This window comes from Rhipicephalus microplus, chromosome 6 (genome assembly GCF_043290135.1).
Source record: "Rhipicephalus microplus isolate Deutch F79 chromosome 6, USDA_Rmic, whole genome shotgun sequence".
NCBI classification, from domain to species: domain Eukaryota; kingdom Metazoa; phylum Arthropoda; class Arachnida; order Ixodida; family Ixodidae; genus Rhipicephalus; species Rhipicephalus microplus.
In genome coordinates this window covers 105,026,821-105,052,370 of record NC_134705.1, presented here as the reverse complement: position 1 = coordinate 105,052,370, position 25,550 = coordinate 105,026,821, and the positions used below count along the sequence as shown (strand labels likewise).

The window sequence follows — 25,550 nt, the reverse complement described above, 5'->3', positions numbered from 1 at the left end:
CCGTTGCCACCTGTTTCATCAGTGTTCACTGGGAAGAAGCTGGTAATGGGCGTTGGCACCCGCTTAGCTTTTGTTCGCTTTTTCGTTCGAGGTACCAATGCGGCAGGCACTCCATGGCGGCAGGCCCTCCACGGTGGCAAGCTCTCCACGTTTCTTTTCTCGGCAGAAACTCCACCATCGGTGCCGTGTTCTACCTCGCGTTGACTTTCCAGAGCTGTGCGACGTCGTTAGCTCGCAACTGGCTGACCTGTTGGCAGCACGTTGTTCGCGGGGTCTCGGAGAGAAGACTCCGTCTACCGCATTTGAGCAGTTGCGTTACGTGGCTCCAAATTTGTCTTTGATGATGTATCACCTGATGGTGAAGTTATTCACATGCAATATAATTAACGGGGTTTGCAGTTCTTTGAACATGTTTGTCATGTGCGTATTTCTCTGGCCATCATCTCTGTCACGCGTGAATAACAGTTCTCGCAATATATTTGTGCATTCATGGTTTCCAACGTTCAGAAGGTGGTTTGCGCAGGTGCATGAAATGACATTCATCTGCAGCTTTTTCGGGAACACCTCGACAACGAGGACTGTATGAGATGGTCAAAAGTGACTGAACTAAGAATGAACATTTTACCCTGTATTCACTGAAACAGTGCAGAAACTCCGTATGTATATAGAAAAGAAAAAAAAATATTGTCTGACTTTTTTCTCTCATTATTGCATTGACTGCGAAAAAAGTGAGAGATGCATGACTGAATATATGTTTGCGTGGTTTTTACGCTGTTTCTCACTAGCGAGAAATACTAGCGAAAAGTATTAGGCATAGTGAAGAGTAAGTGTAGAAAATGATCATTGGTGAATAACGTATGATTTAAAGCGGTCATAAAAACCTCCATCCGAGCCAATTATTTGAGTGTTCCTACCATTCATCCGCGACGTGCCACTGTTAGGACTAAAGCTAACCACTGAAGGTGAAAATGTGAAAATTGACATGGCCAACGAAGGTGTGAATGTGCAGAGTAACTGTGAGTCAACTTCACGGACGTGTGAGGACAAACAGTTCCCCGGTAAGGTGATAACGTGAGGACTAAATATTGGTGTAAATATAGGGCTAAAATATAAATACTGGTTTATATATTTGTCTAAAATATAGGGCTAAAATTCGGATCAGGTGCCGTCAGTCCTGAAAGTTATTATGTGCTGTAGCAGCACCTTTGTTCCCCCAAAAGAGGAACCACCCACCCAATTATTAGCATTTTGCCTAATAGTATAGGGTTTTCGCGAATGGGATGTGCTATCCCTATATTCATTCCTTAGCAAGTACGAGAAGCAGAAACTTACGATTATTTTTGCAAAAAAAAAAATCACTCGCAAATTACAACGATGACTAGAACACACAACGCTTGCCAGCAGTAAGCTTTCATAGATCGATGGCGACATTTGAAGCCACCTGCTTCCGCTCAAGAGGGTCCATGTGCGGTGATTCGCACGAAAAGAGCCGACAATGCTGGCCGCAAGAACCTTCTTTATTTACCTACTCAAAAGAATCTCGCCAGGCTTTTCAGGCCTCAACAACATGGCACAACAGTGGGACCAGAAGCCCCTGACAAAGAACCCCTACATACTGGTGGTGAACGGAATATTTGGCACGAAGCATAACGGCAAGAAAGCAAACAAAGCCTACACGCAACTCGTAGAAGATCCTCCAGCGACTCATATTAGCGGACGCCACAAACCAGCGTTGCCTCTGCTCTGCGGCTTTCGCGAAGAGGAGCCCTAGAGCGTCACGCGAATATTATCGCATCTGATTCCCCTGTAGCCGAAAAGCCAGTGGTCTCGTCTCAACTTCTATCCTATCGGCTAGCGTCTTCTTCACTCATCCCCTGTGGCTTTTGCCAAGGCATGATTATTGCCGCTGTGTAACCCTAGCGCTTCCGTCAAATCAGTGGGCTGCCGATAAGGGCCCATGACCCGATAATTTTGTTAGTTGCCTGAACAAGTATTGGCTGGTGCTGCACTTACTGCATCACTGAGAGCAAATATGGTCGTCTATGAGTATGCCTTGAACAAGCCAAGCTTCATGCCTTCTGGCCGAACTACCGACACAGCCAGACAGCAAATCGTTCATAGCCCACGGGCTCTTTAACGACTGACGCTATACAATGGGGCAACGATGTGTTCTTTTTTGTGCAACCGAGGCTCCCTCATAGAAATACATGAACATAATATGAAAATACATGCTTCGGAAAATTTCGAGACACCTGTATATTCACTCTCTCGCAGTGTCCCGTGTTTCTATAGGTATTCTCTAACAGCTCTCCAAATATCACATCACATCACGCTTTTTTCGCTTCTACAATCAGGAGGTGTTACACAATCCAAGAAAATCAATACGCAGGGCCATTTCGTGTCTGCACCTTAGAATAACCGTAAATTTTGCCACCGAAATTAAATCAGTGACAAAAAAGCGGCGGCATAGAATATTGCGACACATTGAGAACCCTGAAACACCACTAAACCTTGTCCGCTTCTCCCAGGAAAAAACCCACCTTGCGTCCTAAACACTGCCTAAAATCATTCCTCACAATAAAAGCAGTAGCACGAGTATCGACCAAGGTTAATGTATTCACGCCATCAACAACGAGTTGATTTTATGATCACAAACACGGGTGGAATTACCTGTTTCTAAAAGAATTCTCCAGTGACCTTAGTCCCATCAGCCATAGTGTCTAGTTTTTTTTTGTTGGCTGTTGTTTAGCGTCAACGTGGCGGCAAAGTTTGCCTCAATTGAAGGGCTGGAGCTGGAGTCCCACTGCGACCAGAAACTAAAGCGGTTTATCCACCCCGTACGCATACCGCTGCCCATCACTCTTCCATTTTTGTGCAAACATCAATAGAATGGAAAGGTCTTTCTGCTGACGTCGTGCACCACTCCAGCATCACCCATTTCAAAGAAGTCATCGAACAAATAATCTGTTTGTGAAATGTCTACTCCTCATGTAACACCTCTTAAATGGGGCTCTTGATGTATTATAAATAAAATAAATAAATCAGTCAGTGCTTCAGTGTGAATAAAAAGTTGAAAGAACCAGCTGCTGAGTCAAAAGTGCTGACCGGCAATTGCACGGTATGCATACGCAATCGAGATTGTTTTATATGCTGCCAGCAAGACCACAAGCTTATAGGCATAGGAACAAGTAATCGCTGCTCTTCGAAGTTTTCATGCACTAGGCACATCCACATGCATTTGCTTATGTCTGACACTGATAGAGATCACTCTTCGGCTGATGGCACGAGAGTTCGGAACGAAGCTGCTGATGGAAATGCGATTATCGAAAAAAACCCGGACTTTACAGCCTAATATTCGGGATCTTGTAACCACTGTACGCACTATTTACACAAAAAATTAAGAAAATCTAGAGCGTCGTCTTTAGGAGTTGACCACGATTGCGACATCATTTTCCTAGTGCGTATTTCAAATGCTTAGTGCTTAAAACCTTCTTCAATGTGCTTCAATTCACTGCCTGGCTCTAAGATAATGGGCGCAGTTGTGTATGTGCCTTTTGTATAGGGTGGCTGAACTAAAACAATGCAGTCAATATAATAATCTGCGCTCTGACGCCCAATATCAATAACGCTGGTACCAATCATTAATACTGCAATATTTCATGTATACATGACACTTGTGATTGTAAAGAAAGAAAGTTACTCTTGATGCCTGAAGAGTTATGTTCTCTCTTGTCACAAGCAAACGAATGGCCGTGTGGTAAGACTTCCACTTGTCACGCAAACAACCCTGGTTCGATCTCCACTCTGGCCCCACAACGTTTTATTTATTTTATTTGCCTCGTTCTTGACTTTTCAGTCACGCAGAGAATGATGATTTTCGGCTCACAACTTACGACGCACACACCAACGCCATAATATCTGCGAATCAGCTCTAATGCTATTGCGTTAAAAATTTCCATGTTAATAATGAACGCAAACACATGTGGAAGTATCTTTTTTTCACGAACCATCACCATCAACAAAGCGTGCACTTTGTTCTGAAACACAAACGCAGATAGAGGTATTTTTTTTTCAACGAAGGCGCCAGTAATGTAACCCCCATCGGCCACTCTATTTTTTTCCTGATGTTGTGATGGTAAGCGGCGATTGGTGGCTGAGACTGGTGAAGTCGAGATGCTGGATATAGCGTCTCGTTTCGATCGATAACAGGAGAGTAGTTGCTCAAGTATCCGTGCCACATGCCGCTACCAGGCCATCAGTCAATAGACCAGCGCCAATAAAATCATGAAACCTCTGACTGTTATCTCAGGGGCGTTGACCATTTATAGCAAGGTATACGCACACAACTGCAATACCTCGATATGTGACCAGTGAAACCTGAGTTCTAGCCCACGAGTGCAGGGTGAAGTCGTTGCTCTTCGAAGCGGTCAGACACGTTGGCACACGTACGAGCACTTCTATAGGTGTGGCACTCACTCAAAATCACTCCTTGATGAGTCGTACGAGGGCTCAGAATAAAAACGCTGAGGGTCCTATGGGTGGTACATAGCCGCATTTTACAGCTCAATACGCCGGAATTTCGCAGTCACCACCGCGTTGATGGACAGATAATTTAAATCCGCAAACTGCCGGGTAGCCGTGTCTAAGCAGCCCTTTTGTGTGTCATGTCTTAACGACTGATCAGCTCCTCCAGAAATATCTGATAGATGGTTGGTGAAAGTCCAGCAGCTGATGCCACTTTTTTACTGGCCACTAATGTGTATTTCCCAAGCGACCACATTTCCTCACTTTTCTGCCCTGATATGAGCGTACGGTTGGCGTATATTGTCATGCGTGGAAGTTTTATTGTCTCTGCTGATACGTATGTGCTAAAAGCATCCTGCAATGCTCTTGAGCAGATGCCTCCCCTTGTCTTTTTCAGACAGGCTGGCCTGCCACCACACCCACAAATTCTATCCTGTATTTGCAGTGCAGGTCTTCCGAAATTGCCCCCCCCCCCTTGTGCGATAGTCTCCTTACAGCACTTTTTTGCGGCTCAATTACCAAGACACCTATTAATCTCGATAAAGTGCTCGCATCTGATCAGGCTTTCTTCAAAATGCTGATACCTTGTGAGGTTAACATTGGTGGGGTAGGAAACTACGTAAAATTGTTAGCAGGCAGTATCATTTGTTTTTGTCACTTTACCACTTGCTGTGAGCCAGTCATCCATGCCTCCAGTGACTTTGAGAATTGGCGCGACTTATTGAGATATGGCTACGTAGTGCTGAGTGCGGGTTCATGAATGTCTCTATTATTTCTGATCATTGAAAGGAAGAAGGCAAGCTGGCGAGGTGACGACATCCGCTAAGATCACTGCGTAGTGCTTTGGTCATTTGTTGTCTTACCCCCGCCCGTTGAACACTCTCTTGCGTTCGCAGTGTGCATTTGGGGTTTTTAAGAAAACGGCCAAGGTGATGAGCCTGCAAAAAGCTACCTCGTTCACAATTCTTAAGGGCAGCCGGACCTGGAGCAGACAAGGTCAGGCTGTCAAAAAACTTTCCTGTACACCAGTCAGTCAAAAGCGTCCGTAGTTCAGTGTTAGAGTATTCCTAGTACAGAAGACTAACGAAAAAATTTGCAACAATCCTTGACCACGTGCTGACGTCCCAAAGAAGGACGTTTCAACCGTGTTGGGCTTCGGTCAAGCTGCAGCTTGACCAAAGCCCAACACGATTGGGATCAAAGCCATCTTGGCACAACACCAACGGGTGCTCGGCCGCATTGCCGTCTATGCTAGCCGCCTCCTATAAGCTGCACTGTGCATCTATTTCATTTTAGAGCACATTTGCCTCACTCCTCTGTAAGCTGTGTGGAAGTTGCGTCCCTATTTTTACAACGCATATTTCTCTATAGTAACGAACCACCAGGCGCTATGCCGGCTTTCATCACTGAAGAATCCTACTGACCGGCTCAGTTGCTCGGCTCTGGACTGCAGAAATATGCATGCACAGTGACCTACGAGTCAGAAGACCTATATATACCCCATCGATGAATCAGGCTTTGAAGCTTGTGTTTTCTGTTTCTCAATTGACCCCCGCTGCCCAGAAGCAACCTCGTGATGCAGGCTGTGGTAATATCATGAAATGCCTCGAACCATCTTTCTACTGTAGCATCACTTGAACGTGGTGCACGGTGGCATACTACATTACCACAACTTTTATTCAAATGGGCTTGCACTGTTGCTTGTTCTTCCGAAACAGCTCCGCTCGGCTGTTCATAAGCTTCGCGGGCTTTGAACTTTCAGTCCCCTTGGTGTGTCCCACACTTACGACTGGAACTGACGACACTTCTTTCGGCCAGGGCATCCACCCTCCATGAGGACTTATTACCGTACAGTTAATTAGCGTACTCATTATCATAATACCAACATATAGTGTTATAGCTTACTAATTGCTTCAGTTTTTCCAGTGTTTAAATTTTTGCACAGTTAACCCCGCATTTTTTCCCATTTTGGGCTGTGTGCGTATTTTGTGCTAGAACCATTTCTTTGCATATGAAGGCGGCAACCTGCCCTTAAGATCTTCGGTCTTTGGGCGGTTGGGTAAATGCGTCTTCAAACCAAGCAAAACTTTTTGCACGTTTTCGAAGTCGGAACAGTGGAGACAAAGAAGACCACGAAGATCGGCTGCCAGTGGTGACAGCGCTGGAACCAGCAAGAAACGCCTGTACTGAGAATAGTGTGGGACTAGATTCTGCATCACTCATTTTCTCTGCAGTTCTACATGGCCTATGCCTACCACGAAGAACTGTGTTCAAGCACCACCTCATAAAGTACTTTTCTTTGGTGAGGCCTCGTTGCAAGTAACACATTTGAAGATCCTCAGGCTAGGATCTAAGTTTTGCTTTGAGCCAACCTTGAGTTCTGCATGTATCTTGGCCTTAGTGCACTCTCTCATTGACAGAATTTCTAAATCTCTAAGGTCGGTATGTGTCGCTCAGGAATCAGAGGTTGCCACCACGTTCAAGAAAAAGTCTGGCATGAAGTTTAAGGTGAGTCGTTTGGTTGATTTCATGTCCACTTGTGAAACAAAACTTTGATTTCACATAAATAAGGGTCTTTCGTCGTGATGCAAGGAGACAACGTTTCAGAAAATGGGATGAAAGTCGTCATCTAAAACCTAAGGCTAGTCATAGACAAGTGACGAAAAAGGCTGTTAATTTATTGCGTGAAAAAAAAGCTTAAATAAATATGCGCTGGTGGAAACTGCAAGAAAGAGGAAGTTTTTAACCTCATCTTCGCAGTTAAAACACACAAGAAAGTTGGTTCTTTTCTGGTGATTTTATCGCAACGTGGCACCTGGCAGAGGTTTGTGTACAGTTACTTGCAGAAGCATACTTTGCATTTAGGCATACGAGACTACTACGGTGTGAACTCCGATGAAAAGATCTAGATTTTGGTGGCCGGAACTTTTTACTGCATGCCTGTGTTTAGTGTGGATGTAGATGACCTATTATCAGGAGCATAGTAGTAAGTGAACGTGTAAACAGGATAATGATAAAGAAATACTCCACATTGAGTGCGGTGTATCTGCGGCAGCCGTGCTAAAAGTATTTAATAAGTTGTTGAACGCGACTTCATTTTCTTGAAAGCGTCATGTTTAAAGCAGAGATTTGGCATGTCCAACAGTTCTCGGGTTGAGCCCTTACTTTGCGAAATTTTGCTGAGCCACGTAGACCACGTGCTGTCAGTAGCTCAGGATGGTCATGTGTTAAAAGTAATGTGAAATAAGGATGAATATTTCGTGTTAATATATGATAGTGCTTCTGCCAATTCTAGGGAAAAGGTGTTCAATGTCTTCAAGAAGAAGTTTTGTGTTTCGTGCTTCACTTCCGAGGTTTCTATGGAAGGATGCATCGAGTTCCCTAACTTGAGGATCACTACAGAGCATGAGCATACCTTGCGAGTGTATTTTACAAGTCCGAGAAGCGAACTCTGATCTTGAGGTACCATCATTTAAGTTTGTCAAGGATGGGATTGCTACATCTAGTGTTGTGTGCGCTTTGCGTTAGTCTTGCCTACACCGAATTAAAGATTCTTTTTCTGATAAAGCCAGTTCACTACAGTATTCCAACTCTCTGAAAAGAATCGCTGTCCGGATCCTGAGTGAAGTTCAAAAGTGAAAGAAGCGCTGACGCCAAGAGAGAAGCTTTTGTGTAAATAGGCTGGTCGTTGGCATTTTATATGCACCTCCTTTTTCTCATCATGCATTTATGCATGTAAAAAGCAGGTAATCATTTTGGGATGACGTATTGTTTTCGCCAGAACAAGCTAGGCCACGTATGCACAGAGGTTGAAAGTTGAAGGTGGCAACAAAAAATGTAGGAGTTTAAAGCTGAACATGGTGACAGATTGGTTGAATCTTACAAAGAGGTACTCTGTCACAATCTGCTACCATCCAAAAAGTGTTATATTTGTCAAACCGGGCCTATGAAGTAACTGATTAATGAATTACAGAACATCCTTTAAAGAGCAGTTTTCGTCCTACTTCTGCTTGCATAGAAAGGAATGTGAACATCGCCCTTCAAAAAACTAAAGTAAAGTGTGATCATTCCTAAAAGACAGGACCTTGCGAAAATTGGTTATGACTTTTTTCGTGCCTAGGTGCAGTGTCGTTTGTGTGGTGAAGCTATCGGTCAACCTACGTAAAGTACAGGTTAAATATCTATATAAAGTTGAGAATCAATATCTTATTGCTAACCTGTTTTCGTAACCACGCGTACTTGCTTCTTTTTTGCGTGTTTTTCTAAAAATTAAGCCTCAATTGTTAGTCTGCGCCTGTCCGTACTCTCCTGAACATTGTTCGAGTTTTTTTGCGAAGATTCCTATTTACAAGACAGCATGGCAATGCAATTACAGGTTGTGAATATGATGCTCGGCCAGTCTGTATTTGTTTGATGAGTTGCGTCATAATACTGCAGGCTGACAGTTCTGCTGAATAAAAGAAAGGCTATATATACCGGTAACTGGAATGCCCGAGAAATTGGCAAATAAATATATGAAATATCTGTCTACGAATTACGTGCCTACATGCAAATAATGTGAATATGTATGTTATATACTTATGCTTTACCAAACATAAGGTCTAAAACGTGACCCGAGGAAGACCACTTTATCTATATTTAGTGCGTGAGAAAAAATATTCGTGGATAATTTGCACCCCCCTAAAAGGAGCTGGATCAAATTATTTCATTAGGGGTGTGTACCAATGTGAAATGTCGGTTGTTTAGACATAGAGATAATAAGTTTTTTTTCCCAACAGGTCATGTAAAAACATAAACCAAAGCAGTGAGAGTCGAAATCTCAGGACCACTTTGATTTGGGGCAACATAGGAGAGGTCATTTTTGTGCAAGGGCACAGTCTGGCTGATAATCACAAAAAGGAAACGTGACAGTTTCCTGCATACAGAAAAGTGTGTTTGACGCCTTTTTATTCTCGGGGTCAGCGAGTCGAAATTCGGTAATGCTTTATAAACCACATTTATTTTTCTTCAGCCCACTAAAGCAGGGTGCGAAAAAGTAACTCGGAGACTCGTTTGTTTCACTCTACATAAAAGCTTATGGATTTGTTTCGCACGACATAGAGCAAGCAAATATTTTTGTGAATGCCAACTACTTGCAAACACCATCCACGCAGGTACCTGAAAAAGGTGAACATATTTTGTTACTTTCTTTCTTGTAGGCAAGTAGAAGCACTACAAATATTTTCTCACAGCAAACACAATTGCAACACAACCTCGGATCGGTCAGTCTTCTGTCAAGAGCATTTTTCTAATTATGCGCAGCTACGCCTGAAGCTACCTCTACACTCTCAATTTTCTTATTATGACCCCGGTCAATTCTGCCTGGCATGTGCCATCTTCCCTGGATGACATCTTCCTGACGCCTTACACCAGGCGTCACAAAATTGCCTCAGCTAGTGGGTCACAGTCACGCCAATTCGTTCATGCAAGGCCCAAGGTAATGATGATGGTGGGAAAGAAAAGGCATAATTTGTACCTAATTTCAGCAAATTTTTTTTGTAAAAGATTTTTTCATATTTTTAATAGTTCTTTCTGAAATAAGTATTGCTATATCATTCCAATGACGTATTGACACCAATCTAAGTTTCCAAAATGACTAACGAATGGCGAATCTTTGTTTTGTGTCATGTTTATGTATTCGCACAAGGTGATGAAAAATATATAATGTTCTATCAATTATGTACAAAGAAGAGGGCAGTGTCCTTATGGGGCCTCACTGTACAATCACTATGCGGTCTTCTCATTATAGGAGCCCTCTGGAATTGGCCGTGGCCCGAGCACGCTGAACCAAGACCCGTCGAGCCCCCATGTCAGAGCACCCGAGCAGGGCTTCCTCCCATTCCTGCCGAGAAAGGTTGCGTATAAGGGGAGTTTTAGGGTTTTTCAGTCCGCCCGAACTATGTAGGAAGTGTCACTACAAGTTTTTTCACAGCGCAGGTACTTCCCCGTGCAAGCGTGGCTCAAGTGTTATAGGATTGCTGGACACAATACAGTGTTGGTGTAAAGGCGAAGGAGAATTGACTCTTACAGGACTGTGGATAAATGTGAAGGCCAAATAGGTAATATCTTGTAATTCCCATAAAGGTGCAAGGGAATCGATATCGAGGTGTGGATTTGTACTGGACGAGGACTGCGACCGGAGGGTGAGCGTGAGGACTGCATCTCTGGCCACCTCATTCCAAATGTGGTATGTGTGAGTCGGAGCCCATACTATCATTTGGTGTGCAGGTCACCTAGGTGACTGCTGTTTTGCAGAATTTCGTTGGCAAAGTACGGGACGTAGCTATGTTGAACAATGAAGAGGGCGCCCTTGGGTCCCTGATAATGACCTTCGTGCTCTGATCAGCGGCGGCTAGTGTGATATTGATCTCCTTCGCTTACGTATTGTTAAGTGCACGGAAGGTGAGGCCATTTACTGCGTTGTTTTGGTGGGCCACCAGGTTCTTGTACCGGTCTCCGTGCAGCTGCCTGAGGTGTCCATAGAGAAAAATCCGAATTTGTGACCATATTGGCGAGCCAAGGCTTGCGCGAGGCATCGGCCACGTTATCATCTCGGGTCACGCTAGCTGGGTGAAGCCGCCGATTCCGGGATTATTTTCACGTTTTTGGAATGTGCAGTGCTCATCCGTATGTATTTATGATTGATATTGCCACCTGGCCATGAACTGCGGCGAGCACGAGCCCGCATCGAGGAGAAAAACGAGGAAGAAGTTGTTGGGCTAGCGCGCTCTCGCCGAGGCTTTTGTTTTTGGTTGTGGTGTCCCTGACCTGCGCCTCTGTGACTACGCGGTATTCTTTACCTGAAGTCCCTCTTGTTCACGCGCGACAACTGGTGGAGTCGCTGGGCATTCCCAGTCAATGATCCAAACGCCTCCTGGGAGCCCTATACCCGCAGTCGCAACACCTGTCCACCGGGCCAGCCGGAGAATCCGAGGATTGTCCCCCGAGCGTGAACCTCTACCGGAGATGGCATCAACTGCACCACCCCAGAGCGGTACGGAAAATATTCCGATGGCTAATTACACGCTGCAGAAGCCACGAGTGCCGAAGGTGTTCCGTGGCTCCATGTTGGAGGATGTTGTGGACTGGTTGGCTCACTTTGAACGCGTTGCGGCTTTCAACGAGTGGACCGACGCCAACAAGCTGCGGAATGTATATTTCAGCCTTGAGGACGGAGCTCGTACTTGGTACGAGAACCGCGAACCCTTCTCGTCGTGGACGATGTTTTGTCGTCAGCTGCTGGCAAGTTACGCTGACCCCCATCGCCGTGAACGAGCGGAACGGGCCATCCAATCACGCATCCAAATGCCGAACGAGAGCGTGATGGCGTACGTGGAGGACATGACGAGCCTTTTCCGTCGCGCTGACCCAGGTATGGGAGAAGACAAGAAGTTGCGCCACCTAATGCGAGGAGTTAAGGAGCAACTCTTCGCTGGTCTCGTGCGAAGTCCCCCGAATACTGTGGCAGAGTTTTTAACTGAAGCAACGACAATGGAAAACATGCTGCAGCAGCGATCAGCTGCGTACGACCGCCACGTGAATGTTGCCTCGCCGGTGGACCAGATTAGAGTTGCGGGGAGTAACGTCAATCTCGAAGCTCTCTGCGACCTCATCAGATCGGTGGTACGCGACGAGCTGCAGAAGATTCACGGGCCGCCTCCACCTGCTGCGGGATCCATCTCCAGCCTCATCAGGAGTGAAGTACAGCAGGCTTTGCAAGTCCCGCTGTCCAACGATGCTTCCCCGCCTGTACCGATCGAGCCTCACCGCGCATCTTATGCCGAGGCTGTGAGCTGTTACGTCGCTCCTGCATCGTACGCCGAAGCTGCGAGTCGTTACGCTCCTCCACGCCGTTTCGTATACCCTGCACATCGCGATCCACTCCCAGCAGTTCAACCAGTCCAGCATTTCGAGAATCGGCAGCTCCTCCCGCGGAAATCGGACGTATGGCGCACACCGGACAGGCGGCCGCTGTGCTACCACTGTGGCGAAGCCGGACACGTGTACCGCGAATGCCAGTACCGTCGCCTCGGACTTCAGGGTTTCGCCGTCGACTCACCCAGGCCAAGATTTGGCGAAAGACCCAGAGCGATTGAGGAGTACCTGTCCGAGCAGCGCATGCCACTGCTCCCGCGGCGCCAGTCACGATCACCATCTCCAAGAAGGTCTTCGTCAAGTGTCCCGAACTACCCAGGGGCGGCGCCAGCACGGCCGCTCAGCCCTAGGCGGGAAAACTAACGACAGCGACCTTCGGGGGCGGGGCCGCTGATAAACGACACGAACAAGGGCCCCAATCCATGCGAGTACGTACCAGCAGTGGTTCAACGACGACAGCTCCCGAATCAGAAAGCCGACTTTCCCTAGATATACCTGTAGTGCTCGACGGCCGCCACGATATTACAGCTTTATTAGACACAGGGGCCGACTACTCCATCATGAGCAGAAAACTGGCGACGCATCTCAAGAAAGTGGGTACGCCGTGGTACGGGACACGAATCCGTACAGCCGGCGGGCACGTCGTCACCCCTCTCGGTATCTGCACGATTAGAGTCGGCATTCGCAAACGCACATTTCTCTGCAGCTGCCTTATACTTCCTGAATGCTCCCGAGACCTCATCCTAGGCGTCGACTTTTTACGTGAATACGGCGCTATCATTGACCTCCGACAGCGCACAGTGACGTTCTCTACAGACAAAGCAGAAAAGCCTGATGACAGCCATCTCAGTTCGCTTCGTGTTTCGGCCGACATAATCACGTTGCCTCCACGTTCAAGCATCCTGGTTGAAGTCGTGTGTGACGAGATACGTGACGGTGAGGCAGTCGCCGAAGGCAACTTGACACTTTTGTTTAGCATAGGTGTCTGCGCAGCCCGCAGCCTCATTACGCTTCACGACAGACGTGCCACGCTGCTTGTGACAAATTTTAGTAATGAGCAGCGGCACCTGTTTCGACGCACCGCTATCGCTTTCGCCTACCCCATCGAAGACGTTGCTGAATGTTTTTCTGCCGCATCAATAAATAGTGGGCTACAATCGACATCGACCGGCGTTTCTAAGGCTCTTGAAAAGGTGGACATCAATTCGAGCCTCACGCAGAAAGAACGCACAGCGCTGCAGGAGCTGTTGCTTGAATTTCAAGAGTGTTTCGCTTCATCCTCAAAGGTGCGTCAAACGCCCCTTATGAAACACCGGATTATTATACACACCGATGTCTCGCCCATAAAGCAACAACCCTACCGAGTTTCTGCCAAAGAACGTGACGCGATCAATGCTCAAGTCGAAGAGATGCTTCAGGATGATGTTATACAGCCGTCCAATAGTCCATGGTCATCGCCAGTCGTTCTTGTAAAGAAAAAGGACGGAACGTTGCGTTTCTGCGTGGACTACAGAAAGCTGAACGACGTGACAAAAAAAGACGTGTATCCTCTGCCACGCATCGATGATTCACTAGACAGACTACGGCGAGCAAGGTATTTTTCATCCATAGACTTGAAAAGCGGATACTGGCAGATTGAGGTTGATGAAAGAGACCGAGAAAAAAACTGCTTTTGTTACACCGGACGGCCTGTATGAATTCAAGGTGCTTCCCTTCGGCCTGTGTTCTGCACCAGCGACATTCCAAAGAATGATGGACACTGTTCTTACCGGTCTGAAGTGGAACACCTGCTTAGTTTATCTCGATGATGTCGTCGTATTTTCGGTCACTTTCGAGGAACACTTGAAACGTCTGCAGGCTGTTCTGGAAGCACTCCACTCTGCGAACCTCACGCTGAAGCCAGAAAAATGCCACTTTGGCTATAAAGAACTTAAATTTCTGGGGCATGTTGTGAGCGCAGACGGTGTTCGACCTGACCCCGACAAGACAACCGCCGTAGCCTCCTTTCCCGTTCCCCGTGACAAGAAAGCAGTACGCCGCTTCCTCGGTCTGTGCGCCTACTATCGTCGCTTCATCGCCAATTTTTCTAGAATTGCCGAGCCTCTGACTCGTCTCACACGTGACGACGTACCATTCGTTTGGAATGAAGAACAGAACGCGGCTTTTATCGATCTACGTGAGCGTATGCAGGCACCACCAGTTCTTGCTCACTTCGACGAGGATGCTGCCACGGAAGTTCATACCGACGCGAGCAATGTAGGTCTCGGCGCCGTGCTTGTCCAACATCAAGAAGGCACCGAGCGCGTGATAGCTTACGCCAGCCGTGCCCTGTCTCGCGCCGAGATGAACTATTCCACCTCGGAGAAAGAGTGCCTAGCAGTAGTGTGGGCCACTATGAAATTCAGGCCTTACCTCTACGGTCGTCACTTTAAAGTAGTTACTGATCATCACTCATTGTGCTGGTTAACCAATTTACGAGACCCGTCTGGGCGTCTGGCACGATGGAGCCTTCGTTTGCAAGAGTTTGACCTTACCATTGTCTATAAATCAGGCCGCAAGCACGAAGATGCTGATTCCTTGTCACGTGCACCTACCGGAGTTTGTGATCCCGACAATGACGATGACTGCGGCTTTCTCGGAGTCCTCACTGCAACAGACTTGATCGCACGACAACACGATGACGTCGAGATTCGCGCAATCATTGACCAACTAGAAGGACGCAACACACCCGTACCTCGGCACATCTCTCGCAATCTCTCTTCGTTCTGCCTGCGGAACGGTGTCTTGTATAAATCAAACTCGAACGGCAATGGAAAAGCCTACTTGCTAGTGGTCCCATCTGACATGCGAGACGACATTCTTCTGGCCTGCCACGACGAACCCACATCCGGGCATCTAGGTTCTTCACGAACTCTCGCCAGAGTTCAACAGGCGTACTACTGGCCGAGACTTGCTATGTACGTCAAGAGATATGTGAAAAGCTGCCGTGAATGTCAACGCCGCAAATCTCCGCCACTGAAGCCTGCAGGCCTGCTGCAACCAATCACACCACCAAGGTCGCCGTTCGATCAAATAGGCATGGATTTACTGGGGCCGTTTCCTCTGTCATCTGCCGGTAACAAATGGATAGTTGTAGCGACAGATTATCTAACGAGATACGCCGAGACAAGAGCCCTGCAACGAGCTACAGCTTCCGATGTTGCCCAGTTTTTCGTCGAACAGATCGTTCTTCGCCATGGCGCCCCGTCTTGCGTCATCACTGATCGCGGAACAGCTTTCACGGCTCAGCTCATTGACGATGTATTCAAGCTAAGCTTCACGAGCCATCGCAAGACGACGGCGTATCATCCGCAGACTAACGGCCTGACGGAACGACTTAACAAGACCATCGCCGATATGTTGTCCATGTATGTAGACGTTCAACACAAGACGTGGGATCAGGTCCTTCCATACGTAACATTCGCCTACAACACTGCCATCCAAGAAACGACACGATTCACACCGTTCCGTCTCGTCTATGGGCGTGAGGTCCAGACCATGTTGGACGCTATGTTGCCACACGATTACGACGGGTCGCTCACACCTGACGCTGAGCAGCTTGCTCAGTTTGCCGAAGAAGCTCGACAGTTGGCACGCCTGCATATTACGCAACAACAAACTGCAGATGCACGCCGCTACAATCTTCGCCATCGACAGGTCGAATACCACCCAGGAGATCTAGTTTGGGTATGGACTCCGGTTCGCCGCCAAGGGTTGTCCGAAAAGCTCCTGAGTCGCTACTTTGGACCCTACAAAGTAGTGCGTCGTATCAGTGACGTGAATTATGAGGTGGTTCCATATGGAACCATGTCACCCCAGCGTCGAAAGCACTACCCAGAGATTGTTCACGTTGTACGGCTCAAGCCGTACTTCGTACGTTAGTGGGACCGTGCCTCAGCCTTGTTCTTTTGTTGTTGTTTTTTTTTCTTAAGTGTGCCCACAGTGTGCATGTCTGCTTTACTTCCGCTTATCCACTACCATTCGCGCGAGCATCGGGGCGATGTTTTTTTTTTTTTTTTCAGTGGGGGAATAATGCCACCTGGCCATGAACTGCGGCGAGCACGAGCCCGCATCGAGGAGAAAAACGAGGAAGAAGTTGTTGGGCTAGCGCGCTCTCGCCGAGGCTTTTGTTTTTGGTTGTGGTGTCCCTGACCTGCGCCTCTGTGACTACGCGGTATTCTTTACCTGAAGTCCCTCTTGTTCACGCGCGACAATATGTAGTCAAGAAGCCGGGCAAAAAGGCGGCGAGTGAGTGATGACATCCTGGTATAGTAATGTCATGAGGCTATTTACTGGGCAAGCTGTCGTGTAGGTTCGTGTATACAGAAAACCGATAATATAGCCATCATCGGGAAATGAGCTAATGACGCCATTTGCTTCCAACCAAACCCCCAACACTCAATATATTTACTAAACTGCCAAAAGAGAGTAAACAACGAAATACGAACAGAGCATGCAAATGTCGAAGGAACTTAACAGGAGTAATAGATGGCTAAAAGATGCGAGCAGTGCACGGAAAATAATGGTCACAGGAGCAAACCCATATCACCATACACCGGTACGGTAGGCGTTCCTTGCATCTGATGCGACAGAGTAATGGCGAAGACGTACTCGTGTAGCAGGGGAAGTCTGGCGAATAGGTTGAGAGACGCCCACATCATTCACTTGCAAGGAAGGAAGTGTCGGGATAGTTGAGGTCAGTGACCTTTCAGCGTTCGGCAGCCGCAGATCGCACACGAAGCCAGAGACGTTTCTTGGCCAACGCCCGAAAACCAGAACAAGCCTGACGCACGTAAGGACATGAGAAGAAGCTCTGTGTTCAGGTGGGAGCCCGCTGGAACCTTGATAAAGGAGCTCTGCTAGCCGCCACTCCCACACCCTGGCCTTCTTCTCCACTCGGTCCCGACTGAGCCAGGTCTACCTCGCTTCGCTGTTTTTTCCCGTGGCTCTTCTAAATCTCCGTGGAGGCACCTGTTGGCTTAAAATGTTCACGCCCACACGTGCCACAACCGAGCGGCATTTTCATCGTCCTCTTTGGTTGCGGCTGATGGCGTGGCGCACTTTTCAAACGCGCACAATGACATCACAAAAGCCCTCCTTTTGAAAAGTGTTTCCCCTAGAAAAAACTGCCAATAAGTGCGCGTTTCACCACACACAACACACATCCTGGCCAACGTTAACACTGATCTTTCAACCGATTCACTTATCCTACCTTGCACGTTCACACAAAATTTACTGGAAGTTCACTACACAGCTAATAGTCAAGCTACAGCGTCGTGGCCAAAACCAAGAAAATCACATTTCTCATGAAATTAAAGTTTCAATCCCACGCTATATACAAACAATGTAAGTCCTCGTCCATGTCGTCTGAATCTGGATGCGGCGACAGGTTACTGGAACTCAACATTCAGGTTATAGCCTCCCACACCAGACGAACAGAATATTTCTTTCTTTCATCTGAATGCAAAACGAAAACTTTGTAGTGTTTCCGATTAGAAATGTGCCTGTAGTGTGGCATCAGGATGTTATCCACATGGCCATCAGCCTTGCCAGCCGCATCTGTCACTACAGCTGGCGGCATGCAGACAGACACTGCTACAGCGCACTCGGAGTTTTTTACTTGGCTTGCACATAGGTCAAATGCTCCTTCATACAACTTCTTTTTGGTTTTCATACTGAACAATTTTGTAGTAGTTTCGTGCTCTTCGCACGGAATGGTACACATTCTATTAAAAAGACGTAACCACTACGCCATGTTCAGGCGAGCTACCGGTATGTTCTCCGACCATGCGTGTGCCACTGCTTACATCTGTCAGTGTTACAGAGGAGGACTCTTCAGCTACCGCCTCAGATGTGTCCACAAGGCATACGCTCCTTGCTATGTCACTTGTTTTGGTTCCTGCGCCGGAAGAATCGGCATCTCTTCTAGAGACTGGCCCTTGGTTTTCAGATTCGCCCTCTATGCGAACATCAATCGCCCTTTCGTCAGGATTGTTTAGAGGACTTCATACCTCTGCTCGTAATGTGCAATTCGTTGCACCACTTCGCGTAGCCAAATGGCTATACAAGAAACACGACTGTTCTTTATCTGACGCTTCCTGTGAAGCCATGTTAATCATGGTCATCAAACCGCTACGGGTGTCACCCTCGCCCTTCACTTTGAATCTGCCATCCACTTGTAGGGCATCTAGTTCTACAGTTTAATCACAGGCCTTGTCAAGTCTGCCATTGAAAAGAGAGATTGAGTTGCTCATGAAAGTCCTAGCAGTGGAGAACACATTGATTATATGCTCTTTGGAGCTCAGGTACTAAAATTGTTCTCTCCAGTCTTTACCTTTTAGTCCCCTCATTTCGGCCTTTGCCAATTTCAGCCGCAATTGAAGCGTCTTTTTCTTAAACTCTTCAATTTCATTTTCTTCTTTCTCAGTTATTTTTCAAACTCAATTTCCTCCCCTTTTCTTTTCTAATGCGCCTCTCGCGTTCCTTACACCAAGCCACCATTTCATCACCCATGCGTCTTGCCAGCTCTTCTAGATCTGCCCTACTCATGTTCCTGTTCCAGTGTTGAGAGGTAGGTGGTAACACGTAGCGTCCTGTCATGGACACCAACTTTCATGAGGCTATTTCATGGGCAAGTTCTCGTGTATGTTCGTGAAAACAGAAAACCGAGGACATAACCATCATCGGGAAATTAGCTGACGAGACCATTTGCTTCCACTTCAAATTCCCAACACTCATTATATTTACGAAACTGCCAAAAGAGAGTAAACAACAGACAAAGAACAGAGCATGCAAAAGTAGAAGCAGCTTACTGGGAATAATAAATGGCTAAAATGCTAGCAGTACGCGGAAATAAATGGTCACAGGAGCAAACCCATATCACTATACACCGGGACACGTTCCTTGCAGCGGATTCGAAGAAGTAACAGCGAAGACGCAGTTGTGCAGCAGGGAAAGTCTGGCTAATAGGTTGAGAGATGCCCACATCACTCACCGTCAGGGAAATAAGCGTCGGGACAGTTGAGGTCAGCGACCTTTCGGCGTTCGGTAGCCACAGCTCACACACGAAGCAGGAGACGTTTCTTTGCCTACGCCAGAAGACCAGAACAAGCCTGGCTCACGTCAGGTGACGAGAAGCAGCTCTGTGTCCAGGTGGGAGCCTGTTGGGACCTTGATGCCAAAGCTCTGCTGGCCACCTTCGTCATTCGGTCCCGACTCAGCCAGGTCTGCCTTACTTCGCTGTTTTTCTCTCGTGGCTCTCCAATATCTCCATTGAGGCGCCTTACTGGCTTAAGATGTTCACGCCCACAGGTGCCGTGACCAAGCATCATCTTCGTCGCCCTCTTTCGTTGAGGCTGATGGCGCAGCGCACTTTTCAAACGCGCACAATTACATCACAATTACTTTATAAAGTGGACGTGTGGCAGCTGCTTCACGGTGTTTACCATTCCCATGCCGAGAAGGCGCTTGTTGCAGGTGTTTACCATAGACTCGATGGCTTTTGTCTAGATATTGCCGAGAATGACGTCTAGTGCTATCTTGTCAAACCAACGTAAGTGAAGGTCTGGAGATACGTACTGGCAACGGCTTGTTAAAATACATGGGCCAGCCACAAGAAATTTTCGCAGCGTAACCTCTTATGCTTACTGAAAACCTGGTGGACATCCAACGCCCCTTGCCCCTTGCCTTACGTATACTTGGCTCGATTTTGGTATTTCACTTTGATGATGGGCTAATGTGCACGCATTGTGATTTGGACGGCGAGAACGTAAGGCCACTGCGATGGGCGTAGTTGCACACGATTTCCGCAGCAGTCTACAGGTTGCCCTTCATGTCTGTAGCTGAGACGTGTGTCACACATATGGTGATGTAGTATATATATAGCGCATGCTGTATGACTTACACTTTCGCCACCTGAGCAAGGGGTCTCAACATTGTCGCAATGAATAGGAAGAATGACTGTACTACTTTCTGTGAGGTCCCTCTCGTGCCCTATCAGTAAGGGTCGTGTTCAGTGTTGTGAATCTGAATGTGTCGTTGTCACTTGCTTAAAAATTATGTATTGTGGTTGAAGGTGTTCCGACCATAATGCATCTGTGAGACATGCGTTAGGTGATCTCGTGAATCACGACATCAAAGCCCTCTGTCAGATTTAAAGCGAGCAAAACTTTTTTGGGGGGATACTCGACTAGATCGAGGATGTCATTATCGAGCTGAAGCAAGACGTACTGCGCTGGTCTGCATATTTGGCATAGGAGCATTGTCTCTGCAAATGTATTTGCAATTCATTGTCAATGCAAATGCATTGTCTCTGCAAATGGTTGGCTTGGTCCACCCAATCGGATTCAGTGAGCTCAGCCGCGCACACTACCGCTTTCGGAATGAGCTCGGCGTTCGGAATTACGTATCTTTACAGGCGTCATTGCTGTACAAGGCTGTGCCGGGGCGTTTTGAGAAGAAGGTGGTGGTCGTCCACTGCTGTAGTCACCTCCAAGAGTTTAATGTGCGTTTGTGAGCCATAAAGGGTAAAAACCAGTTGTTGGAAGCATGGTATGCTTCCTGTGCAAAGGCGCTCCAATTGGCGTACAGTTGTGAAAACTGTGTCTAACTAGAAATTTTCGCTTCTCTATAGAGTGTTGCCAAAGGATGTGTATGAGTAGTCGTAATGAGTATGCAGTGGTGACTGCCGAATGCCTCGTCGGTTTTCACCCACTCAGAATACTGGATGTTTTTTTTTCAGAGAACGTCCGGACATGTGTCAGGGTCACAAAGTTACCCACACAAGCGGGGTAGGCAGGGTCGGTGTAAAGTTAGGCGCAACCTGGACATAAGATTTGACAACTTACTGGGACGGTTTTCTTCACGCACGTCCTGCCAAAGTTTCAAGTTTCAAGTTTATTTCACACTTCCTTTTTACAAGAGAAAAAGAAAACGAACGGGCAAGAAACAAAAAAGCTGCAAAATAGCAGGTTGACTGAAATCTTCCACAATCAGCAAAGGGTACCTGCAAGCAGCCTATAAGAAGTGGCTAAGTAGGTCTGTGAATGTTACGTTGTCTTGTCGCGTTGTGCAATAACTGTTTAGCAGGCACAGTGGTAGTTCCGGTTTACTCAGCGGATGGAGCGTGCGGGTGACCGATGTGTGGTTGAACGTTCCGGGCGGTGGAGAGGTGGAGGGCAGAGAGGATTGTGTTGCATGTGGGCGGAGGAGCCAGGTGCTGCGGGTGTACGAGAAGAGTGACGTCTGCCTGAACCTGCGACGTAAGCGTGCTGGGTGAGCTTGGCGTCTACGCGCAGCTGTGCCGGGACCTACTTAGTACTGCTCCAACACCTACGACGAGGAGAACTCGTGCCGACGCGTTCGCACGGACACAGGTACGTATGGCGTCACACACGTGATTGAAAAAGCTGCTTCGCATCTGAGAACGAGCAAGGTTTTCGACGTGCTAGTTGTTGAAGACTTACAACAACTCACAGCGCACTAATAGACGAGAACGAAGGAGGGATATACGGAGGCAAGCACTGAATTGCAACTAAAGTTTATTACATTGAAATATGCACGTATAACTATGCGAAAATCTCTATGCGCAAAGGCATCCTGTCGAAAGCATCTTTTCATCATGCGAACAAGTATTCATTTACTCAAACTTAAAAAAAGTGGGCACGGGGGTCAGCTCCCCACAAGAATCATAAATATTTTCCAGAAAGTGCTGTAGAAAATTTGCTAATTGTCTTTTTTGTTTACCACAGCTTCAATCACCAACCTTTTCTTTTCACGCGTCGTTTAGCGATTACGGTAGTCTGACAAAAAATGAGAGCGCAGCCACAAACAAAACAATGTTGTGCGAAAAAGCCATGTATACCTTTTTTTTCGCTTTTGTCGATGCTGTAGCGTACCCATGTTGAGACATTTCCTGTATTCCCCCCTATGCCGCCCCCCGGGAAAGGGGTATGTCATTGAGCACTTGTTTTGCATACTCTGCGATCAGGATTCTATGCTAAGTAGTGCAGCCTTTGTCCCTTGTGCCTATCCACAGGCCATTTTCGCATGCATAGCTTCGACAGTTTATTGAGATTGAAAAAAAAAACGTGACCTCTGATTTTTTGCTGTATCTTTAGGTGGTGCAAAATTTGAAGCAGATATAGGAGTGCCACCGCATTTGGTTTTTGTGGTTTCGGCCCAAAAAACCGTGACCTCTGATTTTTTGCCATATCTTTATGTGGTGCGAAATCTGATGCAGATATAGGAGTGCGATGGCATTTTGTTTTTGTGGTTCTTGGCCATCTCCAGTGTTTCTTCGCGCAGCCTCACGATCTTTGGCCTTTCCCAACAAGCTTCTCGCTACAGAAATTAGTAATTCTTTCGGGAAGCACGCATCTTCAGACCTCGATACCTGCGCCATAAATCTACTGTGAGCACTTTGATAACATGAATTGTTGATGGTATTTCGAAAAGAAGTGTGTGCAGTGGCTCTTTTTCTGACTTTACATTCAGGTGAACGAAAAGACATCAGTGGCTTCTAGGCACGTGGTGTCATGAAGCCACTCGCTGATGACGTTAAACTTTAGTCTAAAAACTGGATCACAGCTTCCCACGGAAGCCTATTAGATGAAATCAAGGTGTGAAGGTTTTCGTTGAAAATATTCATCGTTTTACAAACGCACCAGTAAAACAAAACTTCATCGCTATATCATAAAATGAGAAAGTGTCCAACATTTCTGAAATCCTCTCCTATTCGCGTTCCGGCGAACTTAGAAGCCACAATCTTGTCAAGATGTGAAAGTGAAAAATAATACCTGCATGACGCCTAGTGCCATCCGTGGGCTTTTAGCATGTCATGTCTTTCAAAACCCTGCTTTACACATATCTTTAGAGGGACACTCACCAGGATTGACAATTTTGAGCAGACAAGCACAATGCGTACACGAGGTGTTCATAATCACGTCTGCCAAAATTTGCAATGCTACGCGCCAAAAAAATGGGTCAAATTTCAAAATGAACGCTGCTTTCTCTCTCTTCTGCCAGCGTGCACCCAGAAAAGGGGGGAATGACGTGTGCATATGAAGGGGCATACTTACACGGCAATAAAGTGTTGTGGTCCTCTACGTAGACGACTCTGCTCTGACGTAGGAAACAGTGGAACGTGACATAGCCAAAATTATATAGCACGATATGCGTAGTTTATGTAATTTGTGCCTTCAAGAGAATAATAATGTTCTAGAGAAATGATGAGACGCAATAAAGAAACGTGAGCGTCTTTTTAGTGGTGAAGCTCTCTAAAGCGGCACCCGTTCGTCCCTTGTAGTAGTAGCAGCAGTCGTAGTGTGTAACCAGTCTTACGTTTTCACCTGCAAGGTGGTACCGGTGGGAGATTTTTCCTGTGCATTGTTGAACAACGGAAAAATTCGCAGAGTGCGCGTTAACTAAAAGCGAAATTCTCCTGTCTCTCATTCCCCATTAGCAGCCATTAGCATGTACATTAAGCACTATTTGACAAGAAAGGGTTGCTACGTTATACTCGCTGGGCGTAACCTCCTTGCTTTTAGAAAGGTTTAGCGAGCGTTGGGCTGCAGTGCCATGAATACAGTGAACTAGTATATGCCATGAACTCGAGGTGGTTAAAGGTGGAGAGTAGACACGAAGCGCGAGCCGTAAGAAAGTGTGCGTGTGCCACCTCTTGTTTTGTCCTTCCAATGTCCGCTAAATGGCGGTGCTTCTATATGGGCAAAATATGATGAAAAGATGCGAGATGGTGGTACTTGGAGTGTTGAATAGATGGACGAACGGAAACACAGACAGATGCGCGAATGGACGCACGGATGGCTGCTCGGATGAATGGACGCATGGACCAACACAGGGGCGGATGCATGGGCGAACGCAAGGACGGACGCACAGATTTACGTGCGTACGCACGAACAGACGCACTGATGGGCGGAAGGACACATGGATGGTCACACAGATGGGCACATGAACAGACGGAAGCAAGACAGAATGGACAGACGGATGCTTCACCCCACTCTCCATCATTTACTCTGTGGAAAGGCTGCCATTTTTTTCAAGTTATTCCTGTGAATTGCAACAATATGCGGGGCTAATGTGTCAGCGTTTCGCACGCGTTCGTGTACACGCGGTGAGTTCATCGAGCAGACGACGGTCCTAGAACGCTTCTACGCGTTCGCACATTCGTTGTGCTCATCTATTCTACCGAGTCTAAGCCAGCGTTTCCAAACCATCCAGAAGAAACAGGCAGAAGACCACAAAATAACGCTGGTCAACAAAGCAACGCCACCGCGTTCTCAGTGGTTGGACTTGTTTGGGCACGTCATGCGTACACGACCCCTTGGTTGGATGCCGGAAAGGGTGGGTAAGAGATTTGGCTTCCGACGGCTACGCGGAGGAGCGACAAGGGTTTCGAGCTTGCCTCTTCCACGGCCGGACTCGACGGGGCACCGGAGAAGGAGTCGAGTCCGGCCGTGCCTCTTGTCATCCTCGTTTCGCACCGCTTCAAAAGACCCGTTTTCTCCGCTCGTGAAAAACCGATTTCAAAATTTTTGTGGCAAAATGCAAGTCATCGAACACCCAACAACTTCCACTGTCTAACCAAACTTTTGTATGGGCTTGCTGAGTGGTCCCTAAAAGGCACGCTTTGTTTTTATACTGCATTTTTATGGCACTTGTGCGCATTAGTAGTCGCATGCTTTCCTCTAGCTACCCACTTCCCTTAACATCGCACACCAACACTTTACCCCGGTTTGTTCTCTTGGCTACCTCTGTATGAACCAACCCCCCCGCTCCTGGGTTCAGCCCGCTCTTCCTGTCTTCCTAGGCCATGCTTCTGACCCTGCATGGATACAATCAATTTCCGTTCTCCTCCATTAATTGCCTTTTTTTTCGACAGGACAAATTGCGCTGTGCGGATGCTTCCTTATCTCGACTTCATCTTCCTGACTTTCAACTGCAACGCTTCGCTTCTGCTCGCCTCAATCGTCTCTCTTTCCTCTACCCCACAACCTGTGCTCCGCGCATGCTTCACTCGGTCCATTCCATCTCGTTCGCTCTGAACTTTAATGCTC

General features: G+C 47.1%; 1 protein-coding gene across 4 annotated transcripts in view; it reads right to left on the bottom strand.

Annotated features, from left to right (window-relative positions):
• Positions 1-9,504: 9,504 nt before the first annotated feature.
• Positions 9,505-25,550, bottom strand: part of LOC119167425 (uncharacterized) — a 179,152-nt gene continuing 163,106 nt past the window's right edge. For all 4 annotated transcript variants that reach the window (XM_075866351.1, XM_075866353.1, XM_075866350.1 and 1 more), the window contains one exon: positions 9,505-9,681. In XM_075866351.1, the coding sequence (XP_075722466.1) occupies positions 9,653-9,681 (29 nt within the window). In that variant the 3' untranslated portion in view covers positions 9,505-9,652. The remainder of the gene's footprint in view (positions 9,682-25,550) is intronic.